Source organism: Littorina saxatilis, linkage group LG15 (genome assembly GCF_037325665.1).
Source record: "Littorina saxatilis isolate snail1 linkage group LG15, US_GU_Lsax_2.0, whole genome shotgun sequence".
Classification (NCBI taxonomy): Eukaryota; Metazoa; Mollusca; class Gastropoda; order Littorinimorpha; family Littorinidae; genus Littorina; species Littorina saxatilis.
This window is the reverse complement of record NC_090259.1, coordinates 8,728,369-8,752,673: the sequence shown is the minus strand read 5'-3', so window position 1 is coordinate 8,752,673 and position 24,305 is coordinate 8,728,369. Positions and strand designations below refer to the sequence as shown.

Sequence of the window (24,305 nt, the reverse complement as noted above, 5' to 3'; positions counted from 1 at the left end):
GTAACAGAGAAATGGTGCATATTCACACGTGTGTTTTATTTCTAGTAGGATGTGATTAGGTGTTGCTTCCCGCTTTTTGATTTTTGTACTCATAATATGACTTGGATATCAGCGGTGTGTGGTGTTACAAAAATGTTACCCTGTATCAACATTCAAGTTTTAATTATCTTCAAACTTTGGATTTCATTCAGTGAATGGTAGTTCTATCCAACAGAAGTGAAATGCGGCAGGATTGTCCGTGTGTTTTATTTCTATGCTTTTATTTGTTGGCTTGTGTTGCTTCCCACATTTTTTGTAGCTGCGCTCTGGGGTGAGTATGGCTTCACAGGCGCATGAGGAAAGCCTTCACTTTGAGAGACTCCAAGCTCTCTGCAGAATATGTGGAGAAAGATCGAAGAGGAAGTACGACACTAACCCAGCAAAATTGTGCATAAAGTATGAGTCGGATCTTGCAAGGTTATACGGCCTAAACATCGCAGAAGAAACGAATGCCGATTTTTTCTCGCGGACTTTCTGTTCCAAATGTTGATATGCGATTGACAAGGCTCAGATCGTCTGACAACCCGTCTGAAGTAAGTCTCCAGGCAGAATCGGATTCTATCAATTGGATTACCTAACCAGGATGGAGTAGCCTTTGACTTCCCGTACGCGTAGTTACAGAATAACGGAACTCAGCTTTCGGTGAGTCAGTGTTTCATACCAGATGTGTGTGTGTGTGTCTATATTCATGTGACAGATACCGTGACCTCATTCTTCAATCCTCTCTCTCTCTCTCTCTCTCTCTCTCTCTCTTCTCTCTCTCTCTCTCTCTCTCTCTCTCTCTCTCTCTCTCTCTCTCTCTCTCTCTCTCTCTCTCTCTCTCTCTCTCTCTCTCTCTCTCTCTCTCTCTCTCTTCTTTCTCATTCAAACGCACGCGCGGCAAGAACGTACGCACGCACAAACGCGCGCCGGGCCCGTACACACACGCACCGCTGACGCACAAACCACGCACACACACTGACTGTCGGCAAGCACATATTTTTGTTTGTTTCACCCTTGTTTATTGTGTTTTCAGTATTTGTGTTTATTTTATGCTTGACTTGTCTGTTTTATTTTAATGTTTGCTATCCACATCGTGTGATAAATGTTTCTCCTCTCCGAGTCAGTGTAGTTTCTGCACGCCGTTTTGGTAATCCTTATTTTTTTAACTGGTGTATTGTGCGCGATTTGCGGATTTGTTTGTATTCCATTCATATGCTGTTGAAGTGTTGTTGGCGTTATTGTCTGTATATGTTATGTTGTGTCTATGTACGCCTACAAGAATTTGCATTCGCGCTCTGCCAGTACAAGTCCGAACTTTATTGGGTGTGCCTGTGGTCTGCTGGCAGGCGAGCACAGATAATGAACATTCCTCCAGTAAGCCGCCACTGCGAGGTAGAGTAAAGCGCTTCTTTGGTCTCTGGCAACGTTGAACTGCGCTGATATGCCTCGCAGCACAACGCAAACGGCGATGCGCAGACAAAGTCGCCGGCTGACAGTCTGCAAGCAGTGATATCGTGCCGCTGGCTATTTTTACCACTCCCCATCGCGGGCCTTAAAAACAAGCTTGGAACAGCCGTGACTTGCCAGCTCTGTGGAACTCAAGCATCAACATACTACATTGCTCTCTTCGAGACATACACATACAAAGACAACTGAGAAGGTCATTTACCTGGTGAGGGGCCATATTGTCTCCCCTGGTGATAGCTCGTTGTTTGGCAGCACGACCAGTGGGTTTACCGCGCTGTGTGATTGGAGTCAGTTTGTCGTTAGAACTCGAGGGTTCTGCGTCAACACTGCTTCCAGCCTGAAAGCAAAAATATGAATCAGTCAAATCCATGCATTCATCATCCTTCCATCAATCAATCCACCAATCGATCAGTCAGCCAGGTAGTCAATCAATCAGTCTATCTATCACAAGCTGATATATTCAGGGAACATCAATCAATCCACCAATCGAACAGTCAGTCAGGTAGTCAATCAATCAGTCTATCTATCACAAGCTGATATATTCAGGGACCATCAATCAATCCACCAATCGATCAGTCAGCCAGGTAGTCACTCAATCAATCAGTCTATCACAAGCTGATATATTCAGGGAACATCAATCAATCCACCAATCGAACAGTCAGTCAGGTAGTCAATCAATCAATCCACCAATCGATCAGTCAGTCAGGTAGTCAATCAATCAGTCTATCACAAGCTGATATATTCAGGACCATCAATCAATCCACCAATCGAACAGTCAGCCAGGTAGTCAATCAATCAATCCACCAATCGATCAGTCAGCCAGGTAGTCAATCGATCAGTCAGCCAGGTAGTCAATCAATCAGTCTATCTATCACAAGCTGATATATTCAGGGACCATCAATCAATCCACCAATCGAACAATCAGCCACGTAGTCAATCAATCAGTCTATCTATCACAAGCTGATATATTCAGGGACCATCAATCAATCCACCAATCGAACAGTCAACCAGGTAGTCAATCAATCAATCCACCAATCGATCAGTCAGCCAGGTAGTCAATCAATCAGTCTATCTATCACAAGCTGATACATTCAGGGACCATCAATCAATCCACCAATCGATCAGTCAGCCAGGTAGTCAATCAATCAATCCACCAATCGATCAGTCAGCCAGGTAGTCACTCAATCAATCAGTCTATCACAAGCTGATATATTCAGGGAACATCAATCAATCCACCAATCGAACAGTCAGTCAGGTAGTCAATCAATCAATCAGTCTATCACAAGCTGATATATTCAGGGACCATCAATCAATCCACCAATCGATCAGTCAACCACGTAGTCAATCAATCAGTCTATCTATCACAAGCTGATATATTCAGGGACCATCAATCAATCCATCAATCGATCAGTCAGCCAGGTAGTCAATCAATCAGTCTATCTATTACAAGCTGATATATTCAGGGACCATCAATCAATCCACCAATCGATCAGTCAGCTAGGTAGTCAATCAATCAGTCTATCTATCACAAGCTGATATATTCAGGGACCATCAATCAATCCACCAATCGATCAGTCAACCACGTAGTCAATCAATCAGTCTATCTATTACAAGCTGATATATTCAGGGACCATCAATCAATCCACCAATCGAACAGTCAGTCAGGTAGTCAATCAATCAATCCACCAATCGAACAGTCAGTCAGGTAGTCAATCAATCAATCCACCAATCGATCAGTCAGTCAGGTAGTGTTTGTGCTTTTCTCATGTATGATGTTGCTGTAAAACTGTTTCCTACAAATCCAATATGGCGGCTGTTTATGCCAGTTTCCATAGCAACGGCAGTCTCTGTCTATTAGTATTCAAAGAATTTTCATTTATTTTTTATGTCACTTCAATAACTACCCGAAAACTAGGTTATTATATGTATTCTAAAAGTTTAATTTTCCTGCCTCACATTGCCTTAATCCTTGAGACTTTCCCCATGAACTTGGGATTTTCATCATGCACAGAGGGATGACAAGAGTGCATGGAAAGGTCATTCTGCGAAATAAATCCCAATAAACTCAGGCTTGAACCCACACTGACGGTGACAGACTGTACATGTATAATTAAGCCAGACGCATTACCGACTGAGCGATGTCTCCACGGAACAAGAAGAAATCAAAACACAAACCTCATCACGTCTGAACTTTTTGCGGTCAGGAATTCTCTCTGGAGCATTAGCCAACAGTGCCACACCTGCAACAAATAAACAAAAACACCTTCCCACATATACTCTTTTTTCGGTGAGTTTCACCAGCAGATTGAAACATAATTTTTTCAAGTCAATAGCATCAGAAACATTTAGACAAGAACAATACCTAAGAATTGTAAGATAGAGCGAGAATAGTTGTCGACAACATTATGTCATTTACATACTGTAATTTGCAGCATAATACTGTCATGAAAACGACACAACCAGAAATGATAAAGACTGATTTAATACAGTAGAACCTCCTGTTTAACTTCCCCACCATCAAATGCTGGATAATCTAACTGTGTGCCAGGCAAACGAACTGAAAATCAAAAACATATTAAACTTTTCATTCACCAAATATCACTGGATTTGGCAGGTCTTACGGTCATAGAAATAACAGCTTCAAGACAGATATCATACACGTACGAACAAAGATCTATAAAGCTCTTTTCTGTGAAACTAGTGTTATGAGTTCCAACGAACATCTTACCGACGTCAGCGTGCTTGAGAGCTCCGACGTCATTGGTGCCGTCTCCACACATCAAGGTGATGTAGCCCTGGGCTTTCAGCATCGTGATGATCAGTTCCTGCAAGCATACACAAAGTTAAAGATACAGTGGAACCCCCCTTTTAAGACCTTGCATTGTCAGACTCTCTGTTCATAAGCTGTGTAAATGTACCTCAATTTTAAGACTCCCTCCTTTTTAAGACCTTCTTCTTCGTTCGTGGGCTGAAACTCCCACGTACACTCGTGTTTTTTACACAAGTGGAATTTTTACGTGTATGACCGTTTTTTACCCCGCCATTTAGGCAGCCATACGCCGTTTTCGGAGGAAGCATGCTGGGTATTTTCGTGTTTTTATAACCCACCGAACTCTGACATGGATTACAGAATCTTTTTCGTGCGCACTTGGTCTTGTGCTTGCGTGTACACACGGGGGGGTGTTCGGACACCGAGGAGAGTCTGCACACAAAGTTGACTCTGAGAAATAAATCTCTCGCCGAACGTGGGGACGAACTCACGCTGACAGCGGCCAACTGGATACAAATCCAGCGCGCTACCGACTGAGCTACATCCCCGCCCCTTTTTAAGACCTGATTTTCTCAGTTTGTGAGGGTCTTAAAAGGGGGGTCCCACCGTATTCACCTTCTTTCTATACTAAAGACACAGTCCTTCTTGTGGAAACTGTTTGGCTCACCGTCTCAGATCTGGTCAGGCTCAGGATCAAACCATCCCTCCACTTTGTTACACAGGATCAAACCATCCCTCCACTTTGTTACACAGGATCAAACCATCCCTCCACTTTGTTACACAGGATCAAACCATCCCTCCACTTTGTTACACAGGATCAAACCATCCCTCCACTTTGTTACACAGGATCAAACCATCCCTCCACTTTGTTACACAGGATCAAACCATCCCTCCACTTTGTTACACAGGATCAAACCATCCCTCCACTTTGTTACACAGGATCAAACCATCCTTCCACTTTGTCACACAGGATCAAACCATCCCTCCACTTTGTTACACAGGATCAAACCATCCCTCCACTTTGTTACACAGGATCAAACCATCCCTCCACTTTGTTACACAGGATCAAGCCATCCTTCCACTTTGTTACACAGGATCAAACCATCCTTCCACTTTGTCACACAGGATCAAACCATCCCTCCACTTTGTTTCACAGGATCAAACATGTCTCCACTGTGTCACACAGGATCAAACCAACCCTCCACTTTGTTACACAGGATCAAACCATCCCTCCACTGTGTCACACAGGATCAAACCATCCCTCCACTGTGTCACACAGGATCAAACCATCCCTCCACTGTGTCACACAGGATCAAACCATCCCTCCACTTTGTTACACAGGATCAAACCATCCCTCCACTTTGTTACACAGGATCAAACCATCCCTCCACTTTGTTACACAGGATCAAACCATCCCTCCACTTTGTTACACAGGATCAAACCATCCTTCCACTTTGTTACACAGGATCAAACCATCCTTCCACTTTGTCACACAGGATCAAACCATCCTTCCACTTTGTCACACAGGATCAAACCATCCTTCCACTTTGTCACACAGGATCAAACCATCCTTCCAATATTCAATTCCATCAATGTAGCCAAATGAAAAAAAGAAATCACTTTTAAGCTGAGGACTGGGGGAAAAAACATCAGACCACCAAAACAGAAAAGAAAGGGAGTGCAACCACAAAGAAGAAATGTCTCAGAGACGATGTCAAACAATTCAATTTTGTTGTCGTGATAATCACAAATAGAACAAAAAAATACAAGAAAAATGTGAACATACCTTTTGCTTTGGAGCGACTCTAGCGAAGACTCTGGTGTTGGGAAGCAACAAGCGTAGAAGTTTGATGTTTGAAGACTGGAGGAAGGTAAGTGCCTGTAAAACATACATCGGGTTGCTTCTTAAGCTTTTCAATAGAATGAAGTATAACCTGAGTACTGATACATTCTCCACCATCAAGAGAAGTCACATGACACATACACCTACCGACATACAACATAATGTATGTGTGCACACACTCTTACTCTTTCATAGACATGTCATTTCTGCCTGTCTATCTATGACTGTCTGTCTCCTCTTCTCCCTCTCCCTTCCCCTCCCTGTCTGTCTGTCACCCTTCCCGTCTGTGTCTCTCTCCCTCTCTCTCTCTCTCTCCCTCTCTCTCTCCCTCCCTCCCTCCCTCCCTCCCTCCCTCCCTCCCTCCCTCCCTCCCTCCCTCCCTCTCCCTCTCCCTCTCTCTCCCTCCCTCTCCCTCTCTCTCTCTCTCTCTCTCTACCCCTCTCTCCCTCCCTCCCTCCCTCCCTCCCTCCCTCCCTCTCGCTCTCTCTCCCTCCCTCTCTCTCTCCCTCTACCTCTCTCACTCTCTCTCTCTCACCTCGCCAATAAGACAGAGATCATATTTGGGGAAGATGTTTTTGCGAAGATTCTTCTCATCCAATGGTTCCGTTGTCTTGTCATCAATGCTCTGCCAGTGCCAGTCTGAATCTGAAAGTAAACACGACAGACTTTTATAACTGGCATACGCTGATGCAGCACGCAATTAAAACAGTCACATAGAATGCAGAAATGATCTTAACAAAGAGAAAGGCAGAAATTATCGTAACAAAGAGAAAGGCAGAAATTATCGCAACAAAGAGAAAGGCAGAAATTATCGCAACAAAGAGAAAGGCAGAAATTATCGCAACCAAGAAAAAGTACGCCAGTGAAAACGTGTTAAAGAGTTTGGATCTGCCCCCTCTTTGACTCATAAACTTTTCCTTGCTGCTGGGATTTTCTTTTTTTGTTGTTTTGGGTTCTATTTTTACCAAATGCCAAGATGGCAGCCATGAAGCATCTTGCTGAGTTAACACCATGGATGTTCCTTCATCTTACATCCCTTCTGCCCTTGTTCTTTTTAACCTGTGATAAAACTCAAAGATCTCTGCTTCAGTCCAGGCAAAGACTTTCTTTGTGCCAAAATTGTTAACCAGTTGCCCATGCGCACTGACATCCCATAATGGCTGTAATTACCACAACAGAACAAGAAATTCCTCCGAGGTAAAAAAAACACCCCCGTTGGTCAAAGGGAAATAACCATTCTCACTGCCACCAACTGAGAAGGTTATTTCCCTTTGACCATTAATATGTCCCTCTATAAGTCCTTGTAGAATCTTAATCCACCAATAACTCCCTAACCGTGTGTTTGACTGGTCCCAATTTTTGTAAGGACCGTCTCAGGAATGTATAGAACCTGTTCACCAAGTTTGGTGACGATCGGTCCGTTCATTCTTGAGATCTATATGCGAACACAAACACACAAACAAACAAACAAACACATCGACCGAATCCTATACACACCCCTATACCGGGGGTGTAAAGACAACACACTGCAAAATAAGTGAGACTGAAGAAGACAAGACACTGATAGCACGCAACTTACCCTGTCTGTTTGGCGGTGAGAGAATGAGAGTGGTTTCCTTCCTGGTGATGCGTAGTTCTTTGGCCACGTGACATGCTGTCAGGGGGTTGTCCCCCGTGATCATCGACACCTGACGTGTAGAGTCACATGATTAAAGTATGCTAGTAAAGCACAATGCTTTCAACATCCTATTCAAATTCACTAAGTTTCTGCAACTATTTTTACATACATGGTATCATCAACATATTGGCATCATTTACAATTATCCTAGTTAATTGCACATTTACTTCATGCTCTTACACATTTCACATTTTCTGCAAGCGTGGTGACATCACTGATATTCAACCTCGTCAAGTAAATTTTACTCCACAGTCCATGCTATTTAAAATTTCAAAATGACTGCCACCATGGTTTTGTCCGTCAGTGACCAAGTTGAAACTCACGTAGTGCGAAGAGTGGAGAATCTCTTTGATGGCGGCCTTGGAGTCGGATTTGAGGGGACAGGAGATGATGACGAAGCCGGCAAACGTCAGACCTTTTTCCACCTGGTCCCGCACCAACTCTCGCATCTGTGGGTAGAACAGGGATACTGTCACAAATGTTAGTGTGACGAATGAATGGGGCACGAAAGTGCTGAGTCAGAGAATGCTTGTGACGAGAGATTCTCGATGCACGTGAATTAGTTCATAGTCAGGTTGAATCGTTTTCGACTGACGCAAGTGTGAGCTGTGTTTGAATTAGTGCAGGAGGCTAGGCCAGTAAACAATGAGGATGTGGGGGGTGTGGGGTATGTGGTAAAATACTGAGGTAAGACTAACTTTTCTTCTAGTTTCTTATTTTGTCTTCTCTGCTTCCGTCAGTATATTCTTCAGTAGGCTTTTCTTTCTTAGTTTAGGTTGGTACACTTCTTTTCTACCTTAGTTTAGGTTGGTACACTTCTTTTCTACCTTAGTTTAGGTTGGTACACTTCTTTTCTACCTTAGTTTAGGTTGGTACACTTCTTTTCTACCTTAGTTTAGGTTGGTACACTTCTTTTCTACCTTAGTTTAGGTTGGTACACTTCTTTTCTATCTGACAAGCTTTGGGTAAAGGAAAAGCTGACCAAATTCTATTCTCAAATTGCATTAGAATAATTTTAGTTCACAGCAGTACAGTTATCTATCCAAAAAAAGAGGACACAACAGGAAACCAGGTTTGGTATGTTCTTCATCAATATTTCGGCAGCGATAAACTGCCTTCTTCAGGACGGTATGATGAAAGTACGAAATCATCAGATTATCAGTACAGTTATCTTCCCATTATCTACAAAAAACACATACAAAGAAAGAAAACCAACCAACCTGTTGGTGACTGAGAGCACCGATATCCTTGTACCCCAGTGCCAGCACCCTGGCTCCCCGTCTAGCCATGGCCAGGTACACCTCCTCGTAGTTGTCTGGGATGTGTTTAAACTGAAAACACACCAACAGCGTACGCACTGAGAATATCTGCATCATTCACTAGGTCTTTCTGTCCATACTTAACTCTGAATCACTGGGACTCAAATAACAAACACCTGAAGAAACTAGTGGAACCTTTTCTGTCGACTCTCGATACTGACCGCCTGCCCAAAACATAAGCACAGCCCAAAGGGATCTCTGACAACGTACTTCACCTTTCCATGACAACCACACGTATATAACCACAAATATGTTTTGTCAATTGTGTGGGTGGTTGTTTTGACAGGCTCCACTGCACATGTATCATGATAAATGGGCGTTGCAAACTTAAACTATAAATGGATGAGGCACACATTCCCTCACAAAAATGCAAAAGGAAACTAGAAACCACTAAGGCTTTCAGAGGCACTTCGCCAAGAGACCATACTGTGTTTTTCGCCAACTATCCCAGAATATCCTTCACAGTGGGGGTGTGGCCTACAATGACTGACATGCATACCATTACCATATCATTATCACACCTACCATGTCTTCTTTGTTCATGGGCTTCGACTCCCACGTTCCCTCATGTTTTTAGCACGAGTGGATTTTTACGTGTATGACCGTTTTTAACCCGCCATTCAGGCAGCATACGCCGATTTCGGGGGAATCACACCTACCATGTCTTTGAGAGTTTCAGGCGCTCCCTTCACTGTGGCCATGTAGTGAGTTTCTGTGCTGCCTGCGGGGGTGTGGCCTACGATGACTGACATACGTTTGAGAGCACTGGAGAAGTGATAGCGATGGAAGATCTTCAGTCCGTGGCTCCGCCCCTTTAATGGGATCACTGCCTCACCTGAAAGGAGACAGACCTGACATGTGAATTCCCATTTGGCAGCAATGTTATGCTGTCTTCCTGATAACAAAATATGTTAAAAATGTGCCTGTGATGTAAGGATTCTTAGTCTTCAAGAAATCCATTCTCTCTGCACTTTTACATGTAAACGGGTTTTTTGTTTTCTCTGTTATCAAAATGCTGAAAAGAAACGACGGGCAAAGTGGCGCAGTGGTAAGACGTTGGCCTCCTAATCGGGAGGTCATGAGTTCGAATCCCGGTCGCTGCCGCCTGGTGGGTTAAGAGTGGAGATTATTCTGATCTCCCAGGTCAATTTATGTGCAGACCTGCTAGTGACTTAACCCCCTTCGTGTGTACACGCAAGCACAAGACCAAGTGCGCACGGAAAAGATCCTGTAATCCATGTCGGAGTTTGGTGGCTTATGGAAACATGAAAATACCCAGCATGCCTACCCAACGAAAGCGGAGTGAAGCTGACTATGCTCTCAAGAGTATAGTGTGGAGAACTCAAATGGGCAAACAAGCTCACATGTCACCAGAATTTCTGGAACGCTGAAGAAGAAGAAGCTGAAAAGAATGAGAAAAAGCCCTCTCAGACCAAAATAAAATACCAATTCTTTCACCAAACACTCATCTGGAGTTCAAATGTCACTGCAATTTCCACAATTTTCCATTTCACATTGCAGTTGTACAAGGCAAATGGCACCCACAAAACGTTATTCTGTTGACAATACAGGTAAACCAGCCCACCTTTAGTAAGGTTCCATTCCACGGCCTTGAGCGTGGCTTTCTCCAGTGGATCTCCAACCATCTCATCTTCCAGTTGGACCAAGGAGTGGCAGGTCGCCAGCACCTGTACTGTGTGGAGTGGTGCGTCTGCTGCTGCTATCATCTCTGTTCCCTTTCTGAGGAAGAAAAAAAAAGAATGAATCAATACTGATCTACATGCAATAGAAACATCCAGAAGTAAGTCAACCTTTTTTTCAGTTTCACAAGATTTAAATGGACATGCAGGCTTTATACTGCTCAGCGAGCTACCTCTAATGGTGTGGTGCTAACTGCTATGCAGTGAAAAATACCGGCCTGGGATGAGTAAAAGTGGTTTGGGCGTACTGACGGGAAAATGTTGTGTTTTAAGCATTTTTAAGGGCACACGGAGGCTCTTTTCTTACACAATTAGAAAAGGACTTCGTCGTATTTACAACGAAAGCCATATCATTCCCAGGCCTGAAGATACCTTTGTTCCTCCAAACATATTTACATGTTTCTCTCATACTGTGATTCATGAAACCACAAACTTCTTACAAGAAAGAGCCAGTATGCCCTTTGCATGATGTAGAAAGTGTTGCTGACAGTTTGGCGGAAGCCATGTAATAATAAAAAAGTGTTTGTGGGATACATATGCAGCCAAAGGAGTCATGACATCAACTCAGAGCTTCTTGAATTTGTCACTCACCGAGCTGCCTCAAGCAGAAGACAATTCCTTAAAAAACATAACCATGATGACAGAACTCACCCTAACCCAGTGACGCCCTCTACCACCAGATTATCACTGGTCAGCGTCCCGGTCTTGTCGAAGCAACATATATCAATCTTGCCCGCAAATGGTATCCTGAACGGTTCTGTGCAGTACACATCTGAATAAAAAAGAGAAGTAGCCATGAAATAAAAAAGACCTGTGTCTGTTCATGAAATTCAATAAATACCAGGAATTACTTGGTAATAGTTAGGATAACACACAGAGATGAAGAGTTACATACTGAGTCTCAGTGGATATTAAAAATAATGGTCGAAGTTTGCGGATCATGACAAATGTAAGCATCAATGAGATTTCGATCTGTCATCACAGCGAGATGCTCTGATCTTGTATAAAAGCCTGGAGACAAACCATGTTAACATGAGTAGGGATGCATCTTTAAAGACAACACAAAAGAAAGAGGTGACACTCACAGAGCTTGGTGAGCGCCAGGAGAGATGTGTTGACGGCCAGTGACAGCTCGATGGGTAGCTCAGGGGGGACCACTGACGTCAGGATCAGCGTACACTCCAGGAACAGCTTGTAGCGGTTACGTTTTGGGTTCTCTGTGCCTGAAGCAACATCAACACAAATGGCAATGATATACATTTGTCTGTGTTATGGGGGTTGTCTTATCATTTAAATCTTTTTCAATACAGTGAAACCCCCCTTTTCTTATTTTCTGTGCATAACATGTGTAAACTGATCTCCACTCAAAGACTTCCCCATTATAAGACCCAATGGGGCGGGGATGTAGCTCAGTCGGTAGCGCGCTGGATTTGTATCCAGTTGGCCGCTGTCAGCGTGAGTTCGTCCCCACGTTCGGCGAGAGATTTATTTCTCAGAGTCAACTTTGTGTGCAGACTCTCCTCGGTGTCCGAACACCCCCATGTGTACACGCAAGCACAAGACCAAGTGCGCACGAAAAAGATCCTGTAATCCATGTCAGAGTTCGGTGGGTTATAGAAACACGAAAACACCCAGCATGCTTCCTCCGAAAGCGGCGTATGGCTGCCTAAATGGCGGGGTAAAAACGATCATACACGTAAAATTCCACTCGTGCAAACCACGAGTGCACGTGGGAGTTTCAGCCCACGAACGCAGAAGAAGAAAAGAAGAAGAAAGACCCAACTTTTGCACATCTTTGGAGGTTTGAAAAGAGCGGTTCCACTGTAGGTGGGTTTGTTTTGACATATAAATCTTTTTCAGTGTTCTTTTCATTGTAAAAATCTTTGATTGTCTCCCAAACTGCTGCGTGCAGAGGCTTTAGTGCATTTTACTACACAGACCGCACACATTTTAAGTTCTCAAGTAACAACGTAACTGCAGCATTTTTAAAAACAGAACCTGAGCAAATCTTCAGAAGAGAACACTGACTAGACAATCCAAACAAAAACGCACATGCTGAAGGCCACTACTGGCATAGAAACATTACAAACAAATCAAAACTCCACTCTTAAAGTAAAGCACAATTAGAGGAGCAGTCAAAAAGGAGGAAGAATCTCATCTCTGATCAATAAGAAACACACAGACGGGCGCAGTGGCAAGACGTCGGCCTCCTAATCGGGAGGTCGTGAGTTCGAATCCCGGTCGCTGCCGCTTGGTGGGTTAAGAGTGGAGATTTTTCCGATCTCCCAGGTCAACTTATGTGCAGACCTGCTAAGTGATTTAACCCCCTTCGTGTGTACACGCAAGCACAAGACCAAGTGCGCATGGAAAAGATCCTGTAATCCATGTCAGAGTTCGGTGGGTTATGGAAACACAAAAATACCCAGCATGCCTACTCAACAAAAGCGGAGTGAAGCTGACTATGCTCTCAAAGTATAGTGTGGGGAACCCAAATGGGCAAACGAGCTCACACGTAACCAGACAATTCTGGAACGCTGGAGGAGGAGGAGGAGAAACACACAGCACTCTTGCAGACAAGCTTTAACACAATGAGAAAATGATGATGGGAGATGCTGAAAACTTGCCCTCATATCGAGCACAATTAATTGCCCAACCTTTTCGAGGGTGAAAGGGTGAATGATGACAACTGAGACTGACTAAAACGTCTGAAAATTGCAGATTTTCTTGTTGTCATTTTGAAAAATAGCAGCATCATTACAAGGCTATCATTCCAATCATCGATGAACCTGGAACACACACAAAAAATCATGACCAGAAATGTCTACAAGTCTGCTCACCCTTGATCCAGACGTAGGAGGCAGCCACGATCGCGAAGACCAGCAGGAACATGATGAAAAAGAATGTCTCTAGGTTATTGGCCGTCACTCTCTTGACACCAAACAGGATGGTGCGCAGTAGCTTCCCCTGAGACGTGTTGAAACTGTGACGCAGTACGTAGGCTATACAGCCGTTGTCACTGGCTGCAAAATACACAAGAAAGTTCGCTGTATTATATGGGGAGTGTTAATTTCCATAATTTGGTTTTTATGATGATTTAACTGGTGGCACAGCTTTCGGGTCTAAGGCCAACAAAAAAAAATTGTCTGTTTCTGGTCACCCGACCGACCCTAAATTTCGGCGCCGACCCTAAACTTTTTTTTTCCAAACTCAAAATTTGTTTGTTTTCTTTTTTTGGTGGTAAAGGACAGGGTGAGAAAATGAACAACAAAAACGTGTGAAAACGAAAGTCCGCTGACGATTTGTAAATGTGTTGAGTGTCTTGTCTCTATGTATAGTGAATCCAGTCTCTTTGCGCAATTTTTAAAGTTAGTTTTATTGGTCTACATTTGGGGTAAAAAAAAAAAAATAAAAAAATTAAAAAAAAAATCCCGACCTACCGACCCTATTTTTTTTAGCCATGTTACCAGAAACAGACAATTTTTTTTTTTTTGCCTAATATACAACTATCTGTGACTGCAAAATACAAAATTAAAAATAAAGTTACAGCTTCCTTGATTTATTCTGTTCTTTCTTTCTGCACACAAAAGTAACTTGTAACATAACCACAATAACCATTTTCAACCCAGTTAAAAGTATTATAAACCATAAACTCCCAGCATGCATAGCTTTTCTAATTTGGAGCCCTATTTTCACATATTTTGTTTTCTTCACAAAGTCGCCGCCATTCTAAAACTCTCTTTTTTAACCACATTTTTTCAGACCACTAAAGGTCTCACAACAATGCCCCAAATCCTCAAGATCAGAGTAAGAAGTTGTCTACCTTTGAGCCCCGGCCCTGTCTTGCCAGGAGGGGTGTGTTGAACCACCTTGGTGCCGCCAAACAGAACGTGCAGTTTGCCGTCCAGCTCTATGTCCAGTATGTGGTCTCCCTCTATCTGTTCCACTGGCTCCTGCAAGCAAACACATAACAGTGATGTTTGGACAAGCTTATAACGTAAGTCCAGGCGAAATAGTGTAAGATGTGGAACAGTTCAGGGAGAATGCATAGCTTCTGCTTTCTTACTGCTTTTGAGTGAACAAGCACCAGCATGCAAACAATCACACACACAAAACTACATCCCACAACACACATGCAAGCACACACCAAAATAACAGAAACACACACAAAACTACATCCCACAACACACATGCAAGCACACACCAAAATAACAGAAACACACACATGTACACTCATCATAAAAGGACAAATAAAGTCAACAAATGCCTTTCTCCCACAGCACATTCCCCCCCTCCCCCCCCCCCCCCCCCCCCCCCCCCCCCAATGACATCATCACAGGAAGAAAAGAAAAAAAGTCGCGTAAGACGAAATTACTACATTTAGTCAAGCTGTGGAACTCACAGAATGAAACTGAACGCACTGCATTTTTTCACAATGACCATAGTCCGCTGCTCGTGCAAAACGCAGTGAAACTGACAAGACGGTTTCGCGCGGTAGTGGTTTCGCTGTGCTGCATAGCACGCTTTTCTGTACCTCTCTTCGTTTGAACTTTCTGAGCGTGTTTTTAATCGAAACATATCATATCTATATGTTTTTGGAATCAGGAACCGACAAGGAATAAGATGAAATTGTTTCTAAATCAATTTCGAAAATTTAATTTTGATCATAATTTTTAAAATTCTATTTTTCAGAGCTTGTTTTTAATCCGAATATGACATATTTATATGTTTTTGGAATCAGAAAATGATGAAGAATAAGATGAACGTAAATTTGGATCGTTTTATAAAAAAATTATTATATTTACAATTTTCAGATTTTTAAATGACCAAAGTCATTAATTAATGTTTAAGCCTCCATGCTGAAATGCAATACCAAAGTCCGGCCTTTGTCAAAAATTCCTTGGCCAAAATGTCAATCAATTTGATTGAAAAATGAGGGTGTGACAGTGCCGCCTCAACTTTTACAAAAAGCCGGATATGACGTCATCAAAGACATTTATCGAAAAAATGAAAAAAAACGTCCGGGGATATTACTCCGAGGAACTCTCATGTAAATTTTCATAAAGATCGGTCCAGTAGTTTAGTCTGAATCGCTCTACACACACACACAGACAGACACACACATACACCACGACCCTCGTCTCGATTCCCCCTCTATGTTAAAACATTTAGTCAAAACTTGACTAAATGTAAAAACCGGAACGATACTTTCTGCCCCCATTTCACCACCACATTCCCCAAGCTCTACCATACCCCTCCCCCCCCCCTCCTCCCATACCTACCCACACCACCCTCCCCCCTCCCAAGCCACCCTTCCTGTTTTACTCCCTGCATGTGATTCTTGGCTACAGCCGTGACTTACTTTCATGACAGGCACAGACTCTCCAGTCAGCATGGACTCGTCAACAATGCAGGGACCCCTCAGCAGCAACATGTCACACGGCAATGTCTTGTCATCTTGCGACCGCGCTGAAACAGTCACACTCCTTGAAATGCCATAACACAAGAACAAGAAAGCAAATAAAGTAACAATGATTGGGCGGAATTGGCTTTGTCAAGTCTACTTCATAAAGCTCGCTGCACGAAGCTTTGGCAGTGAATTTTCCCTTAAAAAAAGACTTTGTGAATATTGAAGTCTCTGGGAAGTCAACTTCACTCTCCATTAAGGACTGCCTTAACTCCTTAAAGGTGGTGGTCTACATGTTTGCTTTTTTTCAATAATCTTAATATGGTTAGATTTCGCTAATAAGTTATGTCAGATGATTAATGAACCATGGGGGAAAAAAGTTATAGAAAAAAAATATAAGCAAAAAAAGATTTTATTTTTGGGTAGCGTGACTCACGCTTCCAATATTTTGTTTTCTGTTTGCTGAGAACATGTGCTTTGCCTAAAAATACTGACCAAACAAATTCATGTCACTATGCTTATACTGTATAGCCACGCCCAAACAAGTGCAGCAACAGTTTGACACTGGAGCGCTGTCCACGCTTTTTTTTAAACGCACGAAATGCACGGGATTTGAGAGGAGTTTTGCGCTTGGCATTTTCCAAATAAGGATATCCTACTATGAGTACTACGCTGAAATACTACAATGAATTTTCAAACGGCTACACTGGCTTCGTCTTTCCTGATCGAAAGGGGGTGTATTGTTGATATTTGTAGATAATAGACTCTGCATTTTAATGGTCAAATGGCGATTTCGGTATAAAAATGTAGACAAGGACCTTTAAGACAGATATTCCAACTCTTCATGAACACCTAAATACTGTTAGCTCTTTCGAAAAAGCTTGTAATCAACAAAGAGCATAACATATCTTGGGTGGAAGATAAGCCAATAAATACAATTATCACAACATTCAAGATGAAAGCTGAACATATTTGTTCACATGTATTTTTGAAAAGCCAAGACCCCCTTCTCCCCATCAAAATGTGAAAGGTTGTGAAAGGTTACAACAAATCACTTCTCCATACAACTGTCTCTTCTGCAAATCAGAGCTTACAGAAGAGGACAATAAATACAGCACGACAGATAGAGCTGTAGAGAATTACACACAGAGAAGGAAGCCTTACTGATGGAAACGATGTCTCCAGGAATGAGAGTGTCGGTCATCACCTTGATCCATTTCCTATTGCGGTAAACCTGCAAGTACAAAGACAGTACACTGTACAATGATATAAACAATAACATTATCTGCAGACCTGTAGCCATAAAAGAAATTGCTAACATACTTACTCCAGATTATCTGATGATCTCTGTTGAGTAAATACAGCCTAACCTGTCCATGAGGACCGCACAAGGGACCAACCAAGGGACCAACCAGAACTGGTTGTTATGGACAGGTGGATAAGGACCACACAAAGGACCAACCAGAACTGGTTGTTATAGACAGGTGGATAAGGACCACACAAAGGACCAACCAGAACTGGTTGTTATAGACAGGTGGATAAGGACTACACAAGGGACCAACCAGAACTGGTTGTTATAGACAGGTGGATAAGGACCACACAAAGGACCAACCAGAACTGGTTGTTATAGACAGGTGGATAAGGACTACACAAAGGACCAACCAGAACTGGTTGTTATAGACAGGTGGATAAGGACTACACAAAGGACCAACCAGAACTGGTTGTTATAGACAGGTGGATAAGGACTACACAAAGGACCAACCAGAACTGGTTGTTATGGACAGGTGGTCGCTATGGAAAGGTCAATTATAGAGAGAACAAGAAGAGCAAACGCTCGATCGAGTCACTTTCGCAGTTCTGAATATTATATGAGGCATCAGATGGACAGGAAGAAATTGCTATTCACAACACAATGAGTCACGTTCACATAAAATTTGAGCCCGGTCACTTTTATAGTTTCCGAGAAAAGCCCAACGTTAAGTTGTGTGTTGCCGAACAGAAAAGGCTAGTTATCTCCCTTGTTTTTCTGATAACGTTCGTAAAAGGCTACAGATGTAAATACTTTGATGTAAAGAATAATCCTACAAAGTTTCAATCACATCCGATGAACTTTGTCAAAGATATAAAATGTCTAATTTTTCCTTTGACGCTGACCTGTGACCTTGAAAAAGGTCAAAGGTCAACGAAACCATCGTTAAAGTGTAGAGGTCATTGGAGGTCACGACTAAACAAAATATGAGCCCGATCGCTTTGATAGTTTCCGAGAAAAGTCCAACGTTAAGGTGGTGTCTACGGACGGCCGGCCGGCCGGCCGGACAGACTAACACTGACCGATTACATAGAGTCACTTTTTCTCAAGTGACTCAAAAAGCCTGACAGGGTTTCTTTGGGGTGCTTGTGTTCTCGAGAGGTGGTTGTAACAACAAGTTTGACTATACTGAGCAATTCAGTAGAAAAAAGGTAACTACAAAAACCTTACGCTGGCACCAATTGCACAAGCCACTTATCAGAAATTAGAATGAAAAATTGTCTTGTACTGTTGTGTGCTCTCTGGTGTATCGTGGGATCCTGACTCAAGCAAACTGCTTCAATTGAATATTAGTTATTACTAGCCCCATGTGCGTGCTCTTCAGCTACAAGTATTTCAATGAAAAAAAAGGACGCACGTTGTTTCTAAAAATACAAATATAAACAAGACTCCAAAAACGTTTTAATACTGGTATATTAAAACGTAGGAAAACAGGTTCACTAGTTTCAAAATGAGACAAAAATGTCAAGATCTCAATAGATTTTCATCTCCCTGAATGGGGCTGTTATAAGCTTCACAATCAATGAAACGTGTCAAACTATTCATACCACAGGGAGTACCAGGAGCTGTCAAAAAAGAGGAATAATCTGATCTCTGACTTAAATTATCTTAACAGCACTTACCTGGATGAGATATGGTTTGTTGCCCATCTTGCGAATCTCGGCCATGTTGCGAAGCTGTTGCTGCACTAACGTTGCCTCAAAGGCAATCAGCATGAATAGCGTGAACACGCTGTAGTACCAGTACTCGTCCAAACACCACAGACCCACACAAAACACCTGTGAACAGTGAACATGAATAGCGTGAACACGCTGTAGTACCAGTACTCGTCCAAACACCACAGACCCACACAAAACACCTGTGAACAGTGAACATGAATAGCGTGAACACGCTGTAGTACCAGTACTCGTCCAAACACCACAGACCCACACAAAACACCTGTGAACAGTGAACATGAATAGCTTGAACACGCTGTAGTACCAGTACTCGTCCAAACACCACAGACCCACACAAAACACCTGTGAACAGTGAACATGAATAGCGTGAACACGCTGTAGTACCAGTACTCGTCCAAACACCACAGACCCACACAAAACACCTGTGAACAGTGAACATGAATAGCGTGAACACGCTGTAGTACCAGTACTCGTCCAGACACCACAGACCCACACAAAACACCTGTGAACAGTGAACATGAATAGAGTTAGCACACATTCACCAGATTACAGCTTTGAATTCCCTAATCCAACAGTTTTTGTCTGCCTCTACGAATGTGACGATGAACAAAGAGTTGCCAGACTGTTACTGTTTGACTAATAACATTCATTCAATTAAATGACATAGTTGCGAAGCATTTTCGAGCTAATCAATGCAGGTGTGTCTAAATTACATCACAGCGAATGTCCCTTGAACTCTTTAAGGTTAAATTTACCAGAAAATGTCTTCAAAATGGCTACTGCCATACTATGCCTTTCATAATAAAGAATGGCTGTGCAAAGCTAAACACTGTCAGCAACAGTACCAACCTGGAAAACAAAGAAAGGTGCGGTGGCTCTCTCGCTGAACAACTCTGCAAAACGTGGAATGTCCATCACCATCCTGAAACACACGGAGAACACTGTTCAGTGTACAAAGCTGCTAAGACGTAATATTCTTATGACCAAACTGTCAAAACACAGTATCTCTTTACAGCATGTCATTACCAAGTTCGATATGTACTAAAGCAGAAAAAGATACTGAAAAAACAACATACTTATTACTTAATGATACACGATACAGATACATGCACAGTCTTCATAACCTTACAAGTACCGGCACTGTTGGCCTAGTGGTAAGGCGTCCGCCCCGTGATCGGGAGGTCGTGGGTTCGAACCCCGGCCGGGTCATACCTAAGACTTTAAAATTGGCAATCTAGTGGCTGCTCCGCCTGGCGTCTGGCATTATGGGGTTAGTGCTAGGACTGGTTGGTCCGGTGTTAGAATAATGTGACTGGGTGAGACATGAAGCCTGTGCTGCGACTTCTGTCTTGTGTGTGGCGCACGTTATATGTCAAAGCAGCACCGCCCTGATATGGCCCTTCGTGGTCGGCTGGGCGTTAGGCAAACAAACAAACAAACAAGTAATTTTCTGCGACTGATTTGACAAAGCAGCCGAGACAAATTCAGTTCTCAATATTCCTTGTCAGCTCTTGGGAGACATGCAGAAGATGTGACAACATTTGTACGTTTCTAGTGGATGTCATTTGTCAATAACTTCCACGTGCACAGAACTTCATTAAACTCAACATTTTTCGAACAAAAGCTAAGCATCCTCCATCAAAACCCCTCTGAGTAAAAGCGTGAAAAAAGGATAAAAACCAAAAGAGCAATTACTGGTTGATGCCGAATTTTTTCTCCGCAGCGGCAACCTCCTCGTCGTCTTGGTAGCCCTTCCAGTCCATGTAGAAGTTGACAGAGTGGTCGATGGGGAAGGTGACGTGAACAAACTGCTTCTTTTCATCCCCGTCATACAGGTACTTGGTCTTCTGGAACTGGAACCACAGCTCTTCTCCTTCCTCCTTCTGAAACATAAAATATGAAGAAATTATAAAATGAAAAAACAAACATTGCTCATCATTTTCAAAATGGACAAGTGTCATGTATACCAAACATACAGTGGTAGGTGTAATTTTAGGTTTCTCTGACGAGGGGACACCTTCCAGTCCCATGAAATCCAATTTTGAATTGTCCCTTTACTTGTCAAATTAACCAAAGAATCCCTCTCACGACTTTTTGACTAGTTCCAAATGAAGGGTGTCCGTTGGTTTCAGGTACAATTGTAGTATTTGTACGGTCTCAAGTGGAATCACTGCCAGTCACATAAAATACAGCGGCAGTAGCATCTATGTTCACTTACTTAATGCATACTTTGAAAATTCTGTGATCAAAAGAAACACCTGCACCCACAGACGACTTGGCAAGAATCAGTAGAAAAGCCTTACTACAATTACCAGTACATACCATGACTTTTTATCATCAAAGTTATTCTTCATTTGTGTGCAAACACACACACACTAAAACTGCATGAGCATCGCAATCTACTGTCGCTTGGCATTTGATATCCTCCAAGCCAAAGCAGGTTCTTCACACTTTATCCCAGAACAAAATCTGACTCACGTTTCCACGGTGAAGCCTGATGAGTTCTGTGGACCCGTTGTTTGGGGTGGGCACCACCTTCAGCCATGTCGCTTTGTGCGGGTCATCCACCTGTTAATTACAAACAATTTTCAAAACAAACAATAGCTTTACATAGGTCATCCACCTACAAATTACAAACAACCAAACAAACCATGAAAAACTGAGCATTACAATACATAATTGGATTATGTAGAATAACATTAAATTTAAAAGCTACATTTTTGCAGAACAATAATTCTTCCAAAATGGCGGCCACACAGCTGCCAATCTGATTGGCTGTTCATGGCTGTTTACCGACCTGTGCAGATGATCTTTTCGGTATCACTATCAACCAATAGTGTTTAATTCTTGCATTGCTAGTCATTGACCCGTTTCATATACACTCATATATGTCTTGCACTGCTATCAATTCTTGCCTGAAAGAAACAGACCTGTGACATTTTCAGGCCCAGGGCTAGCGACCCACCCAGTGCTACCTAACGCAGCATCTGGGCCCAGACGAAACATCACAAACAGGACGAACAACACAGAGCAAAGCTGCCAAAGGTTATAGATTAATTTCTTATACATCTGTACTACTAATCCTACTGATTTCTTGTGGTTGAGGATGGATGGAGAGGTGGTGGGGAGGGAGGGGGAGAGGACAGTGGGTTTTCAACAGAGATGTTTATGATCTCTATTATTTTGATGAAGAAAGTCGCTTGTTCATTTTAATGCTTGTTATTATCTCAGGTCACATGCCAGGAGATTGGTTCCGTATAACTCTCGCTTACTCCATTACACTTGTCGTATGCATTTAGAGCGCTTACTTCCCTTTGGTTATTCGATCTGTTTATGATCTATAGATCTTCTCCGAGCCAGGGCTCAAGGCCTGGGGGAGCTGGCACTGACAGCCTCTTGAGGGATGTAATAGCAGAAGTGGGTGGCTGATGGGAAGAACGATGTTCTGTGGGAGTCCTGGACCGGTAGTCTTGTACTGTCGTGTGCCCTCACAGGCGGAAGGTATCGTCCACTGGACTACTACTATCACAGAAAGACTACAAGGTACGTCACTCACCTTCGAGTCTTCTGTGTTCTTGGAGTCGCTACCTGGGGAAAAATATTGTTCAAGACGGTTTGCCTCTTCCTACAGTCTGTGTAAGGTCAAATAAATACAGTTGAATGATTGTTTGAACTGTATGTACCTTTAATTTTCAGCTTCCGTCCCTTGCAGGTTGTTTTTAACCATCATTTGGACAAATCTTTGTTTGCGAGCCGCTAATATCCACTTCGTTTCAAATCATGCATCCGCACCGAATATGCATACCAGCGCTCATTGGTCTAAAACATATGTAAATATTGTGCAGCAAAGGGAAGCTACCCACGGGAAAATAATCATCGAATATCCTGTTATTAACCAATGAGCGCTGGTATGCATATTCGGTGCGGATGCATGATTTGAAACGAAGTGGATATTAGCGGCTCGCAAACGAAGATTCGTCCAAATGATGGTTAAAAACAACCTGCAAGGGACGGAAGCTGAAAATTAAAGGTACATACAGTTCAAACAATCATTCAACTGTATTCATTTGACCTTACACAGACTGTAGGAAGAGGCAAACCGTCTTGAACAATATTTTTCCTCAGGAAGCGACTCCAAGAACACAGAAGACTCGAAGGTGAGTGACGTACCTTGTAGTCTTTCTGTGATAGTAGTAGTCCAGTGGACGATACCTTCTGCCTGTGGTGCCCTCTGGTGTATCTTGGGATCTTGACTTTAGCAAACTGGGCGGGGATATAGCTCAGTTGGTAGCGCGCTGGATTTGTATTCAGTTGGCCGCTGTCAGCGTGAGTTCGATCCCAGGTTCGGCGGAAATTTATTTCAGAGTCAACTTTGTGTGCAGACTCTCTTCGGTGTCCGAACCCTCCCCCCGTGTACACTACATTGGGTGTGCACGTTAAAGATCCCACGATTGACAAAAGGGTCTTTCCTGGCAAAATTGCTTAGGCACAGTTAATAATTGTCTGCAGAATCTTCACCTTGATGAAGGCGGCAGTCTAAAGAAAGAAGAAGAAGAAGAAGAACTGCTTCAATTGAATATTACTAGCACCATGTCATGTGCGTGCTCTTCAGCTACAAGTATTTCAATGATAAAAAGCACGCACGTTGTTTCTAAAAATACAAATATAAACAGACTTCAAAAACGTTTTAATTCTTGTATATTAAGCAAATGCAAATTACCTTGGAACACGTCATCGCGCAACGAACATCAATGGACCACATACAGAACAGGGCTGTCAAGATCTGTAACAGACCGACGATTGCAAACGCAATCAGGCCGGCTTCAAAGTAATCGTCCATGCCATAAACAGTTGTCCAGGTATAGAACCATCCCGCATAAATGAAGATAAACGGTAAAACATATCCGTGGAGAATAACAGGCCTGATATTATGGTAGGACAACCGCTGAATCTCGTCGTTTAAGGGCGCAGCCATTTTGTGTCCTACAGTAATACTGCACTGAATTTTATGTTACTCAACTACTAAAACAATTTGTGTCATTGCTTTTCTATCAATCTATGTATCTCGCTCATCCTGAAAATTATGCTTAAAGGCATTAAACTGGAAATCATTATTAT

The 24,305-nt window shown here is 42.7% G+C and overlaps 1 protein-coding gene across 1 annotated transcript in view; it reads right to left on the bottom strand.

Annotated features, from left to right (window-relative positions):
• The window catches only part of LOC138948452 (endoplasmic reticulum transmembrane helix translocase-like), a 43,848-nt gene extending 19,660 nt beyond the window's left edge, over window positions 1-24,188 (bottom strand). The window contains exons 1-21 of the mRNA XM_070319999.1: window positions 23,908-24,188; window positions 21,666-21,755; window positions 20,883-21,070; window positions 20,037-20,109; window positions 19,134-19,289; window positions 17,367-17,436; window positions 16,158-16,264; window positions 14,619-14,748; window positions 13,636-13,818; window positions 11,884-12,021; window positions 11,450-11,570; window positions 10,684-10,838; window positions 9,758-9,933; window positions 9,000-9,110; window positions 8,103-8,228; window positions 7,681-7,789; window positions 6,637-6,746; window positions 6,045-6,137; window positions 4,217-4,313; window positions 3,664-3,728; window positions 1,691-1,825 (exon numbers count right to left, since the gene is read on the bottom strand). Coding sequence (XP_070176100.1) covers window positions 1,691-1,825; window positions 3,664-3,728; window positions 4,217-4,313; window positions 6,045-6,137; window positions 6,637-6,746; window positions 7,681-7,789; window positions 8,103-8,228; window positions 9,000-9,110; window positions 9,758-9,933; window positions 10,684-10,838; window positions 11,450-11,570; window positions 11,884-12,021; window positions 13,636-13,818; window positions 14,619-14,748; window positions 16,158-16,264; window positions 17,367-17,436; window positions 19,134-19,289; window positions 20,037-20,109; window positions 20,883-21,070; window positions 21,666-21,755; window positions 23,908-24,162 — 2,688 coding nt within the window. The 5' untranslated portion in view covers window positions 24,163-24,188. The remainder of the gene's footprint in view (window positions 1-1,690; window positions 1,826-3,663; window positions 3,729-4,216; window positions 4,314-6,044; window positions 6,138-6,636; window positions 6,747-7,680; window positions 7,790-8,102; window positions 8,229-8,999; window positions 9,111-9,757; window positions 9,934-10,683; window positions 10,839-11,449; window positions 11,571-11,883; window positions 12,022-13,635; window positions 13,819-14,618; window positions 14,749-16,157; window positions 16,265-17,366; window positions 17,437-19,133; window positions 19,290-20,036; window positions 20,110-20,882; window positions 21,071-21,665; window positions 21,756-23,907) is intronic.
• Window positions 24,189-24,305: the final 117 nt, after the last annotated feature.